General features: G+C 38.8%; 1 protein-coding gene across 1 annotated transcript in view; it reads right to left on the reverse strand.

Annotated features, from left to right (window-relative positions):
• Window positions 1-21185, reverse strand: part of LOC149415040 (hatching enzyme 1.2-like) — a 32851-nt gene extending 11666 nt beyond the window's left edge. Inside the window, exons 1-4 of the mRNA XM_089642983.1 lie at window positions 21053-21185; window positions 17376-17567; window positions 16207-16313; window positions 15234-15429 (exon numbers count right to left, since the gene is read on the reverse strand). Coding sequence (XP_089499109.1) covers window positions 15234-15429; window positions 16207-16313; window positions 17376-17567; window positions 21053-21185 — 628 coding nt within the window. The remainder of the gene's footprint in view (window positions 1-15233; window positions 15430-16206; window positions 16314-17375; window positions 17568-21052) is intronic.
• Window positions 21186-22023: the final 838 nt, after the last annotated feature.

Here is a 22023-nt window from a genome sequence, read left to right on the forward strand (position 1 = left end):
ATTCTATGGAAAATAAAAGCACTAAAGGGGTGGAAAGAGCACGGCGTGCCAGAGTTACAACTTCTGCTGAAGTTTTGTTTTTTGAAAGCATGCATCCACAAGTGACACAGGAAAAGTTTCTGGGAAATGAGAAGAACAAGTCTCGTTTTATTTCCCTACTCAGAACCTCATTTGCACGATAACGACAGTACAAGCTGAAGAGGATGCTGACGTTCTCATAGTGAACACAGCAAATTTGTTGTCATCTCAACATGATGTAGTCATAATCGTTGGTCAGGATATTGATCTGCTGGTACTCCTCACAGCTCTCTCACCTCCCAACGTATATTACCAAAAAGTTGGAAAAGGTAAATCACCTAATGCGTTGTACTCGAAAAAATGTTTTAAACACATTGAAATAGTTGAAAACATTTTATTCCTTCATGCCATAAGTGGTTGCGATACAACGGGAGCTCCGTTCGGTCAAGGCAAACACAAATTTTGTAATATTCTTCTCAATAACCACTCAGTGAATGAACTTGTTCGTGTATTTCAAGACCCAAAAGCAAAGACAGAAACAATCACTTTGGCTGCCGAACAACTATATGCACTTTTGTATGGCGGCAACGAGAAATCAAATTTGGAAAATTTAAGGTACATCATTTTTGTCAAAGGAGTAAAAAAGAACAAATTCAATTTATCCAGGCTACCACCCACCAAAGATGCAGTCCAGCAACACGCTTCAAGAACATACTTGCAAGTGCAGACTTGGCTTGGTCACGATAAAGATCCGACTGAATGGGGGTGGAAAAAGGATGCTGTTGGGTTACTTACTCCAGTAACAATGTTGAAAGAAGCTGCACCTCAGGCCTTGCTGAACTTCATATCATGTCAATGCAAAAAAGGTTGCACTGGAAAGTGCACCTGCAGAATGTCGGGTTTGAAATGTTCCCTACTCTGCATTCATTGCAATGGCAACTCCTGCGAGAATGCTGTAGAAACCTTTGTTGATGACGATGACGAGGAATATGACGACCCAGTCGCCACAAATTTGGGTGATAAGACAGATGAAAAAGCTATTCAGGGCCAGAAGTAAGAAACTATAGTCAAGGGCTCGTACTTCTGTCTAAACTGATCTACCATTAATTTTATTTTTTGTTATGCTGATAACTTAACTAATAAAGAAAAGAATGTCAATAAATGTTAATTTTAGGAAAATACCATTTTTTTATCTTTTTTGTGTACCTTATCATCTTAATTGTATTAATAATCTTAAATGTATGTTGTGATTACGTTGATAGGCATGTCAGACCAAGCTGCGAGCACAAATGTAGTGGCTTGGCCTATTTTAGTGGTCTTCCCATTGGGAATGTATGGCGACCGATATGCTGAAATAGTCTACCTACTATATTTTTAGCTAGGTCTGACACAGGCATGACGATTGTTGTCAACGTATATGTTCTTAGAACAATAATTGTTAAAGAAAAATAAAATCAAGGAATGCCAAGTTTAAAACACCTAACCTCTGTTTCAATTTTTGGCCTGGTTTTGGTGGATTAGAGTTTGGATACGTAATAGAGATAAAAAAAATACAAATTATATACCTATTTCTTTAACAAAATTTTATTTTCTACAAAATTATTATCAATAAATTTTTCACAAAATTGTACTGGAAACGAGGTATTTATAAAAAACCAAACCTAGTCGCGCAAAAAACTTGTTTTTTCAAAAATATGCGCACATTTACGACTTTCTACCTCGGTACCTATTAGAGATAGTAGAAATTTGTTTTCACAAAAGTTGTAGGTTATTTTATGTTCTATTATACTTGTTAAAAAACTTTTGCCAAAATTTGCATTGGAAATGAGATATTTTGGAAAAACTAGATTTTGGCCCGATTTCGGCCAGTTTTTTCAAAATGGCGGCGCGAGCACAGGTGTGCCAAGGTCGGAAACTCAGATTTTACATCAGGGGATCAGTTTATATAACATATAAAAAAATTGGGACTACCGGAATTACTTCGATCGCGAATCGCTAATTGCACTGGCCTAATAGTTTAGCAAACGAATCTGAATGTATTATTATCTTAATGACTGTACAGTTGAGGATTGTTTTAAACGGAAGTGGCGCCATCTGTTATTTTCAAAAAGTTGAAGTTTTCAAACAGCGCGGCGTTGGGTTTTTATCTGCTACTTTACAAATGATTTCGATAGTGTTAACATGACAAATTCCATTTTTAAAACATGACTAAATAACTGGTCAGTGGCTGAGTTGGCATAGCGTTTGGGTCCCACCCAGGCGTAGTGTGTTCAATTCCTCGGCTGGCTAAGTCGTCCATCACAACGCAAGCAACATTTTCCGCTTACGGTGGTGATAGTAGGAGATTTTCAAATATTGTCAGGTCATTCGTAACCCGGAAACGTTTATATTTCTTTTTAAAATTTATATCGTAATTTTTTTTTTCTTGTCAAAATATTATTTCTGATAATTTCAGATAAATGTTTTTAATAACACGTAATTTTTTTTATCAAGCATTGTAAATGCCATTATGATTTTCCTATAACCGTTTAAAACAATTTATATTATTCTTGATTTTTCGCTAAATAGATATTCACGTGGAAGACGTTTCTTTTTCGAAATTTTATGTAACATTCTCTATTATTGAATTGAGTTATTAAAAACTTGACAATTTTTGAAAAAAATCCTACCACAGTCATAATAAGCGTCAGATATTGGATAGTAAATGAATTGAACCAACAACGCCCGACTTGGAATCAGACGCATTTGTTAATTCAGCTACTAGCTTATCTTACTCATTGAGAACGTTACTGATCAAAACATACCTACTCCAGATTAAAAAAAAATAAAAACAAATATTTGTTTTATATTTACACTGTGTCATCTTGTCAAACGTAATAAATTGCAATTACTACTGTGGAATATGATTTGCTAAATATTGAACGAAATAATAATTTTCTACACCCTTCTTCAGTCCGAATATTTAATGTCGCATGTGCAGTATGTACACTTGCGAGCTGAACCACGAACCATGGGAAACGAACGAACCAACCGCAAACCGCCATTAGTTCACGAAGAAAACTTGCTGTTATAATATATTGCTAATTTATTAAAAATCTGGTAACATTGTTCGTATTCCTGTTAATAACGGGACTGTAGGTTTTTAACGAATGAATCGACAGATTTCATAACAAACTATCAGTAAAACACAAATGTGTTATGAGGATGAGAACACGTATTCATAAAAAATCTAACATTATCGCATTTCGTCATTATATTTATCAGGATAAACGCAACTGCACGAACACGTGTTCCAATATATTCTGAATGACTAAGAGTTTATTACAAAATTGCCTACCATCACGTTTTTAACCGGTTTTTAATAAATCAGTACTACTATTTTTCACCGTGTTGGTGTTGGTTCGTTCATTTCCCATGATTCCTGGTTCGGCTCGCGGTTCGACACGTAAGGGTATACGTAGCATAACATCTGATCCGATCAAACGGTACCTAGGTATGTATTAATATATATTTAAGTGCTCGCTTTCGATTCAAGCTATTCGGATTCAAGCTATTCTCAGTTCAAGATCGCCGACTGCCGGGCCTTCTAAGGTCAAGAAAAAGCTAAAAACAAAGTCCCAGAGAGAACAACAAATAATAGACTCAGACAGTGAGGCAGTCTCTGATTAACCTCCTACTCGTCGTACCCCATTCTCGGCGGACACGTGTGAAATGCCCTCCATTGCGCCATCTACGACTCCAAATGCGGAGAACAAGAAACGGGTCCGTTACAGTGATTCTCCGGGCAACCAAGAATGGAAGGCAATTCCAGCCTTGGCCAAGTGCCAAAAAATAAGAAACATCTTAATGGATGGCACGAACAAACTGAACAAGACTGTTTAAAGTTCACTTAACTCCACCCTTGATGACCTGATGTCGGACATCACAAGGCTTATGCTGGAATTAAATACACTTTCTACTAGGAGCACTACTATAGACGAAATGCTGAGTGCACAGTCAGCGCTTACGTCCAAGCTGGATCAGGCGATAAAAACTCGCCCTGTCATGCCTAGTACCCCTCTTGCCAAGGAAACTATGTCATACGCAAATGCTGCGGCAAATTTGCCAGCTTCAAAAAAGATTTTAATAAATGGCTTTGAGCGACCGATCCCCCAGAAGCCACTTACAGTTCTATTCTACCCAGATGCTCCAGAGGGTAAAACCTCGGAGGAAACTCTTAAAACGCTGGAAAAAATCCTTAATCCCAAGAAGGATGACTTTCAAATTGTCCGATCTAGGAAGATCAAAGGCGCCGGTATGGCTTTTCAAGCCAAAGATAAAAAGGGCCTGGAGAACATTAAGAAAGCCGAAGCAAAACTCGCGGTAAGTGGTCTGAAGATGATCAACCCTCTGGGCCGACTTCCGAAAATTGTAATTTATAATGTGCCTAAAGGAGAACAATCCGCAGATCAGGAGCTCTTTTCCGAGATTTTTGCGAACAATTTATCCGGCCAGACTTCACTGTCTTTGGAGGATCACCTTCGGACCATGCGACGAGTTTCGCTTTTCGGTAAACGAGATACTCCCACCATGAATATGGTGGTGACTTGTCATCCAGCCGCTCGCAAGGTCTTATTAGATAGCGAAATGTGCTTCCTTGGGTGGAATGCCTGTCGCACTCGCGATTATACAGGAGCCACAAAATGCTTCAAGTGTCAACAGTACGGCCATATCAGTAAGTCCTGCTCTCAGGATAAAGAAACCTTTCGCCACTGCGCCGCTGTGGGACACAGTCATGAGGATTGCCCCAAGAAGGCACTTCCCGCTGTCTGTGCTACCTGTACTCGTTTCAGGAAGGTAGCTGACCACCCTACTGGGGATAGGAACTGTCCGGCACAGCTGGCTGCAATCAACACACAAGTCAGAATGACTGACTATGGCTCCTGCTAATCTCCTCTCCCTAGGTCAGATTAACTTACAGCGTTCCCGGATGGCCACACTGGAGGTGCTGCGGGTCATCGACATCATGCTTATACAGGAACAGTACACTTGGGAAGGTAAGACTCCTATTGACTTTCCGGGAGCGGTACTCGAGGTCGGCTCTTTACCGGGGGCGGGTGTTCTGGTCAACACTTCGTTGATTAGCCCCCTCCTTCTGGCCGGGCTATCCAATGAGTACCAAACCTGTGTATGTATTAAATTTGCTGATACTGAGATCTATTTGATCTCAGTTTATTTTAAATGGAGGAACCCGGTAGGACCACATATCCTGAGTCTGACACGCGCCCTAAACGCGCTTAAAGGTCGTAACATAGTTATCGGAGGTGACTTTAATGCTCGCTCTCCACTATGGTTTGACAATAATAAAATTCATTCAGTACGATCACGGACTGATGCCGTCGAAGACCTGATTGCTGCGCAAGGCCTTTGTATCGTCAACGAACGGAGTTCGTTTTTCACTTTTTCAAACCATATGGGAGAGAGCAACATTGATTTAACTCTTTGCTCTGAATCAGTTGCGGCCAGGATATCAAAATGGATGGTCCACGAATGCGCAATAAATTCGGATCACAGACTTATCACATTTACGATTGGTGTCAAGAAAACCGAAGCTCCAAGATCCTCCTGGAATTTCTACACCACTAGGGCGAACTGGGATAACTTTGGGGAAGCTCTAGGAGATACATTAAGGGATTTTCACCACGTAGCAGCTACCGATCCGGACAATTTGGGGAATTTTTTCAACTCGGCTGTAGTATGTAATGGACCTGTTTGGGGTAAAGGAACGTAAAGAATTTTTTTTTTCATAAATTAAAATACGTTCAGAGAATAGGGAGAAACGAACAGACTATGGACATCTTTGGGACATCCTAGAAGCTTTATTATAGAAACCTACGTCGGTAATAGGTGTTAACCACGTAATAATTGAAAAGGGGCGCGTTGGGTTTCAACGAATCAGACCATTCCCAAAATCAATTAAATAATTTTTCGCCGATCACGGAGACTAGGGGCGGTCTAAAGACGCGAAACATTCTAGGTTGATTTACTGTTGAGCTAACCTTGGGATCCGGTCTCACGATGCGTGTAAAGGCACTTGGAATTCGACGATAAATTTGCATTCTAAGGCAGAAACAAAGCGATACCCAACCATCGATAACGAAAAAAGGGGGTGACGGTTTGGTGAAAGGAGAGGGTGTTTTAGAATGTTTGGTCCAGAAGACATATTACGAGTTGATCCTCGTAGAGAGAATTGTTTACGATCGCTGAACTTCTGAGTGCTCTTTCAAGTGGCCACAGTGAACACAAATTTTAACTTAAGATAGGACGTTTGGCCGAAATTGCCTAATTATATTAACACGGAGGAGATGCAAGTTGGGTAATTAAGAAAAGACATAAAAGTTAATGGGTCACGAAGTCTTTGATTAACGATCAAAATTTTACGACCTTTTTTGCGCGTAAACGAAGTTACGAGGATAATATATTGAAATTCCTGGATGAAGCGAGAAAAGAGTATATGGGTTGGGCTAAAACTAGACGCAAAAAAACTGTAAAAACAGGGATGTACTGGGCGTAGATCGCTGAAAAGAAAGGACCGGAAATCGAAAAGAAACCCGAAAAGTAGTTTAGCTCATGATGGAAGGGGCTTCAACGACTCGGGTAGTGGACAGCGTTGGGTTACGAAAGATTACCAGAAGATATGCGGCGGATATCACGAAAAGAGTCAAAACAGGTAGGCGAAATTACAAAAACGTGTCGGATCAAATTTTGGAACGAATGCCTACGTATGTCATCACCGAGGGGAAGGTATATGTGTCCTGGGATCACCCACGGATCGTGTAGACACCAATCAAATGCTAGAAGGCAGCACACAAGGAAGGATACTGTATTGCGCAAGCGCTGGACATAATAGGTGAAAAGCTTCTGTTAGTTGGGATAATTTATCGATTATATTATCGATATCAATAGCGAATTTCTCGGAAAGATTTCGAAAACAACGATATAGAAATGAGCTACACCTAGTCTATAGGCCGGAAATCAACCAATATTACGGACACAACACGTGTACGAAAAAAAAGAATCAAATAATTTTACGCAATAATCTACATCGCCGTATATCATTAACGGGAGGGCGCCCAAAAGTCAGGTCACCGAGTGCACGCCTGTACCCGTCTCGGCAGAGGGTAGGTGTTTACCTCAACTCGGAAGGCGAGAACAAAAAAAATCTGAAACGGGATTATGCAATTCTAAACTTAACGGGGAGTGAAACCTCGAATTCATAAAGACGAAAGTCGCACAAATTTTAAGTCGATTTATTCGAAAGAAAACATTATTAAATAGCGTTGTTTGGAGGAAATCGGGGCTTTTTTCGTTTTAACTTGGTAGGAGTCGGTCTTCGAGAACTTAACGTCGCGACAGTTTGGTGTGCTATCTTTAAACTAAACTGATAGAGTTTTAAATATAGTGAAGTTGTGGTTTTAATATTAATTGAAATAATTGAAGTGTTTTAAAATTTAATTAGATTCAACCAAAAAAAAGGGTAAACTCATAATTAGACGATACTAAATTCACGGGTTGGAGTCTCTTGGTTCAGACTAATATAGAACGATGAAACTCAACTGCAGTAATGTTTAATAATAACGCGTGTGCCATTAGAGGAGAAAAAAATAGAGAACCATAATAATTATCAAATGACCTGACGAAAACGGCTAAGACAAAGTTCTAACTTTATTGTGAAATTGAAGAGACAGTGTTTTCCTTGCGAGCACGGGAAGGATTTTAACGGTTTACACGATATAAGAATTTAGTGAAAAAATCGAAGTGAACGTGGCAAATAATATATGAAAGGTTCTAGGGAGGGGGAGGGGGTTTTGGGTAGATCTCGGCAAATACTTACTTAGATGCTCTAAAATAGTCGTTAGGGGGAGATATCTAGATTAGGTACAGTGGAGGCCAACAGATACCGATGCATGTCAACTATCAATTTACGGTTAGGGAGGAAGAGATCATTCTATTGAAAGAAATGATCCGCTTAAACATTCCGAATTCTAGTATCAGGTAATTTATGTGCTATCTACGGAGCGGCGTATGAAAGTAGAAATTTTAGCTAGAAAAATTAGATACAATATGGTTATAGTTTCTACTGGCGAGTAGACGGGTGACATAGAGAACCGATTTCGAATTTAATACGAACCTTTAACGGCTTAGGGGCTTCTACTCATACCTACAGTTCCTGGACGCGGATTAATGTACATGTCGTCGATATCCCGACTGGACTGGTAATATAACGATTTTAGGTGAGTGATCTTGCATGAATATATATTTCCAGAACGTTAAAATTGCGACGAAGATGGGGCTGCAACTGATAAAATAGTATCACATTTAGAACTGTTTGCTTGCTTCTAACAGCTGTGTTTAGCACGAGGCCAATGACCTACTTATTTGTAAGCAGTTAGTGGCGACACACGACCCAAAAGGAAGAAAAGGGACCCCATAAATCACTCGACGTCCGTGCCTGACGACAAAAGTCGTACACTCTACCGAGTTGGCGGCCGCGCAGAGGCACCTCAAATCAACATGGAAGCGACTAGCTGCAACCAACTCATGCTCAAAACAAATAAAAAAATAAAATTAATAATATTTGTATAACCTTATATGTTCACTAACAAACTCCTAAATACCTTTGGCCTCGGCTTAGAACTCACCGTTGGAGTATGTTGTCCGTAAGCTGTCTTGGGAAAGCACACAACTTCCTCGGCTCAGAAGATTTTCTACTTTCCTCATCACGCGATTTCGGGGCGTCAACGTTGTATGGAGAATCACGAAGAGTTCGGAAGGTCATCCCTTTTCGCGGAACCGGGTCGGATGAGAGGACACGAGAGGCAGTATGAAAATTAATGTCAAGTTGGAATGTTTGGGCCTTGGTTCGCTGCGAAGGCGTTTAATTGAACGGGCTCCAAGTCTTTCAAAATCGCGTGGAGGGGACGTCGGCGTGATGAACGAGGGTTCAAAATCGGAGGACGAACACATACTAAAGCGGGGTTTACCCGGAGGTTGATGCAACTCGACTGGAAAACCCTCGAGATCCTTTGCAGCAACCTTCGTGAGGTGGATAGTAGGCCTGGCGGCTAGTGGACGTTGAAAGCCTCACCAGAACAAACCTATTTGAAACATGCACGCGTTTAGCATCATGACAAGGGACGCAATGAAAAATTCCCCTTTTACAGTCAGTAAAGTAGTCCGTTGGAGGAAGCGGGGCGGGGTGATTTGGGATATTCCAACAGGTGCATTATCTCTCCCTCTGACGTGAGCGGTCCGGAGGTGTCAAGGCGACTATAAGAAGAAGTTAGACCAGACCTCGGGGAAAGCCAGACACGTATTGGTTCTTGGGGTTTTGCATTTGGAAGAATAGCGACCATTTCATTTGGGGCAGTGAGGTGCCGACCCAGTTTGCAAAAAAACCTTTTTCTCGTCATTCAATCCGTTCCCATCTCCTTTTCTCTCGTTCCCACTTCCATCCGCAACACCCAAAGTTTACTAACCACGGCTAAATCCATTTATCTAGTTTCAGTACATCGTTACAGAGGTCGACGAGAGAGTCCCAGTACTTATGCGGAAACAACACACTATTCAACGAAGGGTTTAATAGCCCGTACACAAGAGGGGGGGGGGGGGGGGTACGGTTCTATGTCACAATCTAGAATTTATAAACACGGGGACATTAGGTAAGGGCGGGGATACAAGGAAATTGTAGAGATATGATAGAAACTACTAGGTCAATTAGCAATAGGGTCCAGTATTCGAAAGTTAGGTGAGACACGTACTCGTTTCTTGTAGTACTCGCTGAGGGTCGATGGACGTTTTCCCCACACTTTGGCTAAAAAGAACCGGGAGTTACCATGGAAAGGAGACATTAAATACCTACCACCCCATAACGGTGGGCTTCGAATTAACAAATCACACAACGTGAAGTTAAGGGATTTATTGTAGATCAACCCCAAAGCGAAGGCCTTATTTTACTGTGTCCAATATCGCAGGGGCGGGGGATGTTCAGAGTTAGCTAGGCTCAGCACGATATCATTTTGCAAAAGCGAACTGAACGCTGGGGATAAAGAGGTATAAAAACCTCATTCAAGCGAGTTAGGACAATTAGGAGGTCGAGTCAACACAAGTATCAGCGGCCAACTCATCTCTGGGCAGAACAAACCCAAAGACAATTATCCGGACGACGTGGTGGTCACCTGAGCTGACTTCGCTTAAAGGGGTTTATAAGAGAGCTTATAGGGCACTGGGTTTGTCCAGGAGGGGTGGCTGCACGAAAGAGGAGACAGCCCCTCTCTGGGCCGAACTCAGAAAGTCCAGGGCGACCTTTAAACACGCTGTACTTTCTGCGAAACGAGCTGCCTGGCATAATTGGGTTAATAATGTGGGCAACGCCAACCCGTGGGAAATCCAAAGCGCAATTGAAAAATCCGGAAAAGGATCGGATCGGTATTTGTCTAGTCTCATTGGGATCACAGAAGATAGGAACGCTGAGACGATAGACGTGGCCTCTACTCTCAACACACTTTTGGGCAAGTTAGTTCCTGTAGAATCAGTAATTGGGGAAAGTGACCACCATAAACAGGTAAGACACCTGGCACGGCTTCCACCTAGAGACCTCGCCCAAGAGGATAGAGTCATTCCAGTCACTAGAGCAGAAATTGATTCAATAATTAAGGGTTTGGGTCCTAGGAAGGCACCAGGGCATGACAGACTCAATGGTGTGATAGCGAAGCAAGTCTGGATCCACGCTAGGGAGGAACTCTTCTAAGTGATGGAAACGTGTTTGAGAAGAGGAGTTTTCCCTTCTGAATGGAAGAGAGGCGTGCTCAGGGTCATACCTAAGGGGAACGGCAAGCCACTAACTGATGTCAAGGCCTATCGGCCCATTACCTTACTTCCAGTGCTTGGCAAGATCCTGGAAAAACTTATCCGGCATAGACTACGACAATCACTCTCCCCGTCTAGCGATCTTCAATTTGGCTTCGTCCCCGGTAGATCCACCGTGCACGCCATGTCGTTTGCGCTTAATTGGGTGAAGTTTTGTACTAAGAGGTATGTAGTTACAATCTTCCTCGATATCACTGGTGCCTTCAACTACGCGTGGTGGGACATGATACGCATCAAGGTTAAAAATAGGAACTGCCCAAAACTTTTATTTAAATCAGTGGACAATTAATTATCGGGCCGCACCATCATTATATCTCATGGCGACACCGTTATTGAACGCGAAGCCGATATGGGGTGCCCTCAAGGCTCCAACCTAGGTCCTGAATTTTGGAATATAACCTTCGATGACTCCTCTAGGTTACCCTTGCCTGAAGGATGTATCATGATCGACTATGCGGACGATAAAATGTTTCTTGTCTCTGGGGACAGTAGAAGAGAAGTTGAACGTAAGGCTGGTGAAGGTTTGGACACCCTCCTTAAATGAGGGGAGAGGAATAAAATGACCTTCGCTCCCCAAAAGACAATGGGTCTCCTGATGAAGGGTTCTTTCAGTAAGGAAAGAAACCCTACCATCCATATGGGAGACACTAATATCAAATTTGTGGATAACGTCAAATACTTAGGTGTCACTCTAGATCGATCGTCCTCCTTTCTGGCTCATGTCAAAGATGTATCCAGCAGGGCTCAGGCGCTTTTCCTGAAGCTAAGAAGAATCTCCACGGCTGAGTGGGGACTTCGCAGACCGGCTCTGCACGCTCTCTACAGGGGGGTATATGTTGCGCAAGTCTCATATGCTGCCTCTGTTTGGGAGCACCGCCTGGATAACTGCTTAATACTTCTAGCTCTCAATAGGGGTCAACGCACTCCCCTGCTGGCACTATCTGGGGCATATCGAACCGTCGCCTCGGACGCTTTGCCAATTTTGGCTGGTGTACTACCAATTGATCTAGAGATTAGGGAAGTGTTAGTGAAGCAGCGATTAATCCGAGGATCCCGGCAAACCACCTTGGTGTCGTTCTGACACCGGGTGGACCAGGAACTCTCCCAGGACTGCTCCAAACGATGAGGGACCTGTCGCTCAAAGAGTGGCAGGTCCGTTGGGATAGGTCGAGCAAGGGAAGATGGACCTTCTCCTTCTTCCCTTCAGTTAAACTCAGAATGGAAGGGGCCTTCCTCAAACTGGACCATCACGTTACGCAGCTCCTTTCAGGACATGGGGAATTCAGGGGAAGGCTTCACAGCCTTGCCCTGTCCACTCACCCCAATTGCGCTTGTGGCAATAATTACCAGTCGGCCGAGCACATTCTGTGGCACTGTGAGATTTTGAAGGATGCCAGAGACGAAATGATAGAAGGTCTGAATATCCCCATTAGACCGGTGTGGAACACCGATCTTGTTTCTAACAGTGTGAATTTCGAATGTTTGAGGAAGTTTACTAGGATCTGGGTTGAGAGATGGCCTGTGCTTAGAGTCGTTGACTAGTGTAATAATTGGGAACCCCCGGTGTACTGCTCCTGCTCCATTGACTTATTCTTTTACAACTCTTTCATTATTGTATATGCTATTCTGTTTTTCTTATTTTATTATTCTTATCTTATTTCTTTTTCTTACTGTACCAGCTGTTGCAGATGATTTCCATTCGTTTATATTTTGTTTTTTTTTTAATTAACTTGTCTTGTACTTTTTAATTCTTATTTTTCTATTTTCTTTTCATATATTTCTTTTTCCCTGTCTAAGGTCAACACACTGTTTTTCTTTTTACAGACACTGTAAGCACTCTTATATATTTGTGTTTACTAATTATCTCTCTTACTTTACTTTGTTATCTTATTCAATACTTACTGTCCTCTCTACAGACCATGCAGATCTTATTTTTACACCTTTACTTTTGTTTTTACTTATTTACCGTTGCCCTTATGTGGCACTTTTTGGATTGATTATTGTTTTTCATTTTTCCTCTTATTTTCTCTTCTTTTTACATGTATTTTTTCCGGTTTTTTTTTTTTTTTAGTAACAGCAACGAGTTTACAGGCGAGAACTGAACTTCGTTGTCTGTTTTGTTTTGTTTATTTTCCCCATTAGGGGTTGGATAACGGGCCTCGTCCCCGCATGCACGACTGGAGCTTCTTATTATTCTTTCTTACCGGGGTACTCCGCCAATCACCTGCGCCACCCCTGATGAGCGTTGGTGGTCAGAGGGGTGACTGTGTGGGCTGGGGTAACCTCCACCCTGCCTCCGACCTCCTGACGCTTCTTTCCCCTAGGTTCTTTAGGGTTTTATCCCTCTTTTTCCAATACTTATCTTCAGGGCACCACCGGGTGGTCGGCTAAGGGGTGTGGAAGTCCTGACCTGCACCAGTCGCCCCAACCACCACCAATTTCTCAACAGGACTGCCAGTCGTGGTTCGGCGAAACTCCCCCGTCACTCTATTGTTTACTTTACTTTTATGTGTTTACAGGTACTGGAGTGTGGGTCCCCTCCACCAACTATCTGCCTGACACTTGAACTTGATTGTTTTGTTGTTTATTTTTCTGTGTTGTCCTTAGTTTAGTACTTGTAAGCGCTTGCATACCGCTTCATAACACCGTATGCGGGGACATTGAAGGCCTAGCTTCATTTATATAAATTGTAGAGCCGTTTATTCAAAAAAATTAGATTCATGCGAGAGCTCCGAAGGGGTGACCATAAGTCACCTATACCGGGGTGGGATAGGGTGGGTGTACCTTCAATGCTCGCTTTCGATTCAGAGCGAATTCGGAACCAATTTAGCTACTGCGTCTTCCTGCCATAAAATTATTGAACTGAAATAATTTCCTCTGGTGACAAAATATATCAAAAAAGGATATTATTGAATATACGAGTATATGACATACTTTGCAACATGTAATAACAACTAATATTTCAAACTGACACGTGTAGTGTTTTTACTGTGTTACTTATTTTTCATGTTTTTCATATTTCTTTTACTATCACAGCTGCAAGGCAATTATTCAAACCGGTAACTGGATAAATCACAACACTTTTGAAAGGTGTTTTATGATACAATTTGAGAGGTGGGAATGGATTTATAATGGAATGAATATCTTGGAGTCCTAATGGACAGTAAGCTTCTTTTTCAATCTCATATCGAGCATATTACCTCGAAGGCTTTGAAAATGCTGGGATTTATACTTAGAGTATGTTCAGTTTTCAAAAATCCACAAACATTTAAGATTCTCTACATATCTTACGTCAGAAGCCACCTAGCGTATGCATCAACAGTGTGGAACCCTCATAGTTCTACATATAAATCAAACATAGAAAGAGTTCAGAAAAAGTTTTTGAAATTTGTCTCTTATCGCATGCGAAATGATGAAAACAATGTGTCCATGAACCTTAAAACTCTTGATCAACGCTGAGATATCAGAGACCTAGTAATTCTATATAAGATAATCCACTATTTTATTCATAGCCCATACCTTTTACAAAATATTCATTTCAGATGTCCATTAAGCGTAATTCGATCTCCGGACACATTTTATATTCCTAAGAGCAATACTAATTATCTTGAAAATGTATTTATAAGAAGAAGCTGTAGCACCTTTAATAGATTATGCACAAATATCGATGTGTTCAATACGAGCCTCGCAGGATTCATAGCATTCCTAAGAGAGTAGCGTTCGATCGTTGCGGGATGCTTACATAGTATTGTTTGTGTGTATATTGTTTTTGTATGGGTTGAATCTGTAGTCTTTTTATTTTTACTTTTTTTGGAGATTTTCCTTTTCTACTAGTTAGTATTTATATTGTATTGTATTATTTATATACATATGTTTTTCTACCTATATATAAATGAATCTTCTGTGTAAATGAACTTTACTGGTTTATGCAACTTGGTAAAAATGATTTGTATTAAAATATATTTGTATAACTGTTTGTTTCCCAAATAAAATAAAATAAAATAATTGGGTGACCAACACCTCTGCCATAACTCACCCCAAGTTTAAAATTACGTTTTGTAAAGCAGGGGTGCCCGGGTACATGGGAGAAGGTTTGTCCTCGTCGGAGTCTCTCGATCCATCGCCTTAAGACGCCATGGGAGGGATATGTCAAACGTCCGTCACTCCTGGACATACTGTCCCCAGATTGCTACCGTACATCCTCTCCTTACCTCCACAAAGAATCTTCACATGTGAAATAGACCCTAAGTCTACCTGTGTAGAGTTAATGTAAAATAATAATAATATGACAAAGAATTAGAACTGACCGGGCTGGATCTTGTTCCATACAATCCAGACGTAATCGTCTCTGTTGTGTGTGCTCTGCATGTGGTAGAAACCTAGGGCGTGCAGGAATTCGTGGATGATGATTCCGTGGTGGAAGCACCCAGTGTTGGTCTCAAGGTTGAGGATCTGAGCTCCTCCGGTCATGCCGACGTTGGAGTAGCAGCCAGAGTTGCTGTTCTGGAATGTGGACACAAACAAACGATTAATTATGACAAAGTGGAAGGCAGAAGAAGCAGAGATCATAAGAGAAGCTCGGGATCCATGGGTAACTAGGTACAGATACATTCATAACACGGTCAAACACTGTTTTATAATTTACGCCTCGTGGAAATCACTTATATAGCAACCAATTCTGCTTTTATCATTTATCTGCCAGTTTCATGCTTCATTGCCAGACATCAGGGTTGGTATCTGTTGGGAAGTGAGTTAGCTAAGAGATTCACAGATGCACTCATAGAGGGCAGTGCAAAGAACTTGTTTGTAAGTCCGCAAGATGGCAGCTAGTAGTCAGTAGTCTCTAGGGCCAGTTAGGTTGCTTCCAGACAAACTTGGTTTTGGCAGATCTCATTAAGCCAGCTCCTAGTTAGGTCGACTATCGAGTCACTATTGTAATACGCGAAGTATTTAATAAATCCCAGATTTAACAAAAATAATTTATTCTTTAAAATCTCCTTCCACGAAGAGTTGGAGAACTGTTTGTGGGAACACAACAGTATCATAATTCCACTGCGCATTGCTAACCTCGCTACACTGGACATTAATTTGACAGAGACTACACAATAAGATCAGGTAAATCCCATTATCAAACTGCAGAACTGTACCTGGGACGTCTTGTAGGAATAGATGCATTATTTCACCATATGGAGCAGACTAAGACTATCCAAGAACACGAAGAACGTGAATATTATGAATGCTGTTGCTGCGTTAATGGACAAGTACAAAAAAACAACTCACGACAACATTAACGTAATTGGTTTGTGTTGTCCTCTTCCGGATTCTGATGCAAGACTCTCTGGAGATTGCAGCGAGTGCGACTTCCACTGCGGTCACTTGGGCAGCGGCTAAGAAACAAATAAACAAAATTTTAAAATTATTTCCACAAATGGAAATACGCGGAGTGCAACAACTCTACAAATTCATACATTAGACAGACGCCAAATACTAAACACTAAATTAGACCTTTCGGAACTCGTGCAACTTATAAACTTACACAAACCCACAAGATCAACACGACACAATACATTGTTCCATCGCATTGTACATAAGGGGACAGTTTTCAATAATATGGGGACCAGGGGATGCAACGTACACTTCAATGGTAGAGAAAGTACAAAAGAAGTTTTACGTTATCTTTATCTTAGAGACTTCGGGTACTATCCCTATTTATACCCATCAGCCTTCCTTTCCGGAATGCTAGGTATCGATAGTCTTGTCAACAGGCGGAAAGCTGCGTTGCTGATGATGGCCTATAATTTGTTGAACGGTCACATCAACAATCCAGAAATTTTGAATAAAATTTTATTTTACGTCCCTGATAACTTCGCAAGAGCGCGTAGACACAAACCATTCATTCTTCCGAGATGTAGGACTAACTTACCATTAGCAATCCCTCTCGGAATAATGATAGTCCTTCTAAACTCACTAGCCTCTGACATCGACATTTTCCACCTGAGCATTAATAAATTTAAATCGCTAATTGGGCAATTATGATTGTGTATTTGTATAATGTATCTTTGTTATTGGAATTTTTTATTCTGTAAATATGCATTTAAAAAAAAAAATAAATAAATAAATAAGCCCAAATACATTTCTGATTCTCCGAAACAGAGGTTTCTCACTGTGAGAAATCAATACTTAGGTGATATTGATATGTTTAAAGGTTTACTTGGTGAATTTCGCATTGAATTATTCCAACTTTTGGTTGTCCATGGTACACCTATCAGATCACGGTCTTTTTAAAAAATGTTATTCTAGAATTTTTATTTCATGTATGTTTTGTTTGTTTACTGTAATTTTATTGTTCTCATGTCAAAATTACACATCAATTATTATTGAATCAATGAAGAAGAAGAATAACCAGAACCAAAAGAACAAGATGAGAAGACAGCGTTTAGGTAACATACTTAATCCGGTGGTGGTGTAGTAGAGAATCTTGTTGGTCCACAGCCTACTGATGTTCCGGATGGCGTTCTTCTTGCCGGCATAGTCATCAAGGAAGCTGTCAATCTGCTCGGGAGTCAGGACAATGTCTCCCTCAAACTTCCCGCTCCTCTCCCACTCGTTCTGGAGCTTGGCCAGCTCGGGGGTCAGAGGTTCTGGAACACATGCATTATTATAATCAGTCAGTTAAACCAACTACTAATATATTCATCAAACTTTAACGATAAAGTTCTGTGAAAGATTTATTCATTTTCTGATATTATTTCTATTCTCTGAAGGAAGTGGCCCATATAGGACATAATTTATTTATTTATTAATTTTCGGGAAATCGACAGCTTACATTTATTACAGTTTGTACATAAGTATTACACAGCCAAAATAAACCAATTATGGATTTCCTTCTTGTGACTTTACCTCTACTGAGACAGCATAATAAGGAATAAGTAATTTGAATTCGTAAGAAAGGAATATGAAATCAAAAATTTACACAAAGCAAAAGATTATATAAAACGAAAAATTTAGAAAACAAAAAGGTTGTGGATATAAATCAAATCTATAAACAATAGGGACATAATATTATTCACAAACCATCAGAGAAATATTCATTTCTGGACCTCTTGTATTTGGTAAGTTCGCAACTGAAAATATCCACCTTGGATAATACGCTATTGTAATTTTTAATAAATAACAAAACTGGAGTAGTACTTTTACAGAACTTCAAAATTATCGTCGAAATTTGATGATTTGTTTAAATTATGAGAAACAACTGGTCTATGCTACACTAGCGCCTCCTAGCGGGACGAGTTTTGCGGGTTGATTTTCTTTCATATATTGTAATGGATTTAGTGTGAAAAAATAAACTTTTAAAAAAGAAATCTACATACAATTTATTTGCCTTTTTTCTCATATGTGAAACAATATTAATGCGGACTATTTGGCCATTGTCGGAAGGAATGCAACACGCTACACTAGCGCCTCTAGCGGCCAGAGTTATCATCCAACAAAGTAAACACTGCCAATATATTTATGGAGTTGAACGTATTATTAATATTCTGGGGTATTTGTTTGAACCGACATTTTATCTTTTATACAAAACGTTATTATTATTATTTTAAAATGAATACTGCACGAGAAGCACTGTAATTTAATATGTTATAGGAATGGAAAAAATCACAGTGTATCTTTAAATGCAACTGCATGCATTTTTCGAGACATTTTTGCTCTATTTCAAACAAGTCGTGTTTTATTTAATATTTTAACCATTTTCTCTTAACTTTTATCGTTTTTTTCATGTTACCGCGCTCCCTCTAACATTCGTATTTACATATCTCCCTTTTAAACCAATTTGAACGCTTACTACGGGGCCTTAATCTTCCTCATTACGCTTGTTCTTTACGGATCTAAACTCTTCTCTAACAATCATACATGGTTTTACCACACATACACCTCTGGGGTCTTAATTCTACAGCATTCAGTATTTTTTTAAATTAAATTTTTTTATTAGTTGCAATTGCAAAGTTTGTACATGATGTAGGTATTAAGTTTTTTTTCACATTCCTCCTCACCATGGTTTGTAGTTTTTTAAACCTTTGTATTTAGTTTCAAATCTATTCTAATCCTTTCTCTGCTACTATGAAAGGTGAATTTAAATATTAATTTTATTTAAATAGGCAAATTTCAAAATTATAATGAAAATTTGAGTCGAGTTCAGACTTAGAAGAGATGAGATGTTGAATGGAGGGGAGGCAATTTTAGATAAGGCTTGATAGAAGAGATGATATTTGTTTAGAGAGGGACAACCAAAAAATATGTGATCTAAAGTTCCCACTTCTAGACCACAGAATGTACATGAAATGTACACTAAAAAAAATATTTTTTCAATAGAAATGTATGAACGCATAAAGGAAACAACTTAAAAATTATAGCTAAGATTATCTGTGATAGTTTCACTTGATTAACTTTTATGCTTTCTTATAAAATTATTTACAAAATAAATAAAAACCAGTTTTGTGCTTGAAATGTCTGGGGAGTCAAGGACGTGCATTTTAAAAAGGGTGAGAAGGAACGGAACAATGTCCGATCCTCATTCGAATAAGTGAAGAAATTGTTTTTTTGGAAAAATGGGGGAAATATAGTTCTTTGTAGAATTGTAATATATATTTGTACAGCGCCCTTAAGGTGATTTTGCACAAAAACGGCGCTATACAAATCATCCAAATATTATTATTCTTATTATTCCATGCCTCACTTATTCTTACAGCATTACATTATAGACTGATAGCTTCGCTTCTATGGACAGTTTTAAAATGTAAAATTTTATAGTTAAATAAAAAATTAAATTAAAATTAAATATAAGTTAAGTTATATGGGCGAAGCTTAATGCCAAATCACTATTTTGATTAATCTTTATAACGAATTGGTGTACATTATGAATACCAAAAAATATGCTTTAGATAAATTGAAGGTTTTACTATCGTTTCGCGTAGAATACAAATACAATAATAAATTAGTCAATAAAAATATAAATGCAAACTATTAAATATTTTTTCAATAGAAATGTATGAACGCATAAAGGAAACAACTTAAAAATTATAGCTAAGATTATCTGTGACAGTTTCACTTGATTAACTTTTTTGCTTTCTTATAAAATTATTTACAAAATAAATAAAAACCAGTTTTGTGCTTGAAATCGAACGTTTCTAGACTCCGTTTGTCAAGCGATTTTAATGCCTACGATATTAGGTATACCAATAATACACACATTTTGGGCTTGTAGCTTATCTTAAAACAAATTTAATGCACACCCGGAAATGATCTGTGGATCTCAAGCCTTGGATCTCGACCCCGAAGATTGTAACAGTTTGATTACGAAGGTCGACAAAACATGGTCACCAATAATGTTTGTCATAAAAGATTAAAAAAATATTGGAAAAATCAAGAAAAAATTGATTGTTTTACATGTTTAATCAATATTATCGAAACGTCAAAATTAAAATGGTTAATTTAATCTAAAGATTAATATGAAGGAATAGATTATTTATCTTTTTTTTTTACTTTAACTCTACACAGGAGATTCCGAGAAATATATTTTCCCTCTGGGGCTGTGTCATCTTTGGAGATGCTTTGGGTCGGCAAATCGTTCCACAACCGAGCTGTTGAACTCTGTGAATTATTTATTGATTATTTTTGTATGAAAAAATGAAAAAGTGAGGTTGCCATAATTTTTATAATACATCTGTCTAGTAAATTTTATTTTTTTACCAGTAATTTTAGTTTTGTGTTTAGACAAAAAAAAAACGTAAAATGAGCCATTTAAAAAATTTTAAGTTTGATTTTAAAATTTTAATGCTTAAAAAATTATATGTTTATTCCTAATAATAACATTTTTAAGCGTATTTTATCACCTTTACAAAATAGCTTTTATTTTTTTGATGCGTTCAGAAATATTCCATTTATTTGTATTTTATTGAGAACCGGAAACACACACAAATTCCTGAGGCTTGTATGGTTAGCAAATTTATGGAACAGCGTTTTCATAATCTCTATTTCAAATAAAGACAAGTCAATTAACCATTCTTTCAATGGCGTTCTAATATTTACCGGAGTAATAATTACTTATATTAAAAAAAAGCAGACATACCCTGGTACTTTCCATCCACAGACCTTTGCAGGAAAGCACTGAAGGACTCCACCTCCGTGTTGTTGCGTGTGACTCCTGCGCAGACGAAAGCGACTCCGAAGAGCAAAAATACAAGGGTTTGAAGACCAACCATTATGAAATCTGTAAAATTAAAAATATGATATTATCCAACAGTTGTCAATGATGAATACTTGGAGCAAACCGATGAGTTTGTGTATTTGGGAAGCATGTTTAAGGCGATACACTACGTAGTAATGCAAAATCATGTGTTTTTGGTTTGAAAATTTGGTCGCCTAGAAATGTTTCAGATGCTTTAATTAAATACTGCGAGTAGAATACATCATTGCCTTTGAAATAATCGAGTGTTTTTTAGATAAGTCTTTTTATAAGCCCAGAAAAAAATAATGTATAAGGCCTATGAAAACTGCTTTAAAGTTCAAAATCTCCTACTTACGAACCCATTTTCGGTTATGATTTTAATGTATAATGTGACAAATTAAGTTATTTATAAAATGATTGGAAAAAAAATAATTATTTATGCCTGAAAATCTGCAAAATTAAATAAAAGGCACTTTTTGGCCATGTTTTTTTCTTGCATAAATCAAAACAGGCGGATGGTGTTAAGCGGGAATTTAAACATTATCACCATCTACGTAAGGGGTGTTATTGATAACGGCTCGATTTAAAATATTAAACGACGTAGTGCATCGCCTTACGAGGAACGACAGTGTGGCCTTTTTCATACAACAATTGAATGAACCAAACTGAATATTTTGATAAATCAAAACGTATTGAAAATTCTAGTACGGATGCATTTGATGATAAGCTATTATGAAAATAAATATATAATGAACTTGTTTTCAACTTAATTACTTCAAGAAATAACTATTTATGTCTTGGGAGATGGTTTAAGATGGATTATTGATCCATTTTTTCTCAATCAACTTTTGAAGGTTAGGAAATAAGCATAA

Source organism: Hesperophylax consimilis, chromosome 19 (assembly GCF_061612785.1).
Source record: "Hesperophylax consimilis isolate HC1 chromosome 19, BYU_Hcon_1.0, whole genome shotgun sequence".
NCBI classification, from domain to species: Eukaryota; Metazoa; Arthropoda; class Insecta; order Trichoptera; family Limnephilidae; genus Hesperophylax; species Hesperophylax consimilis.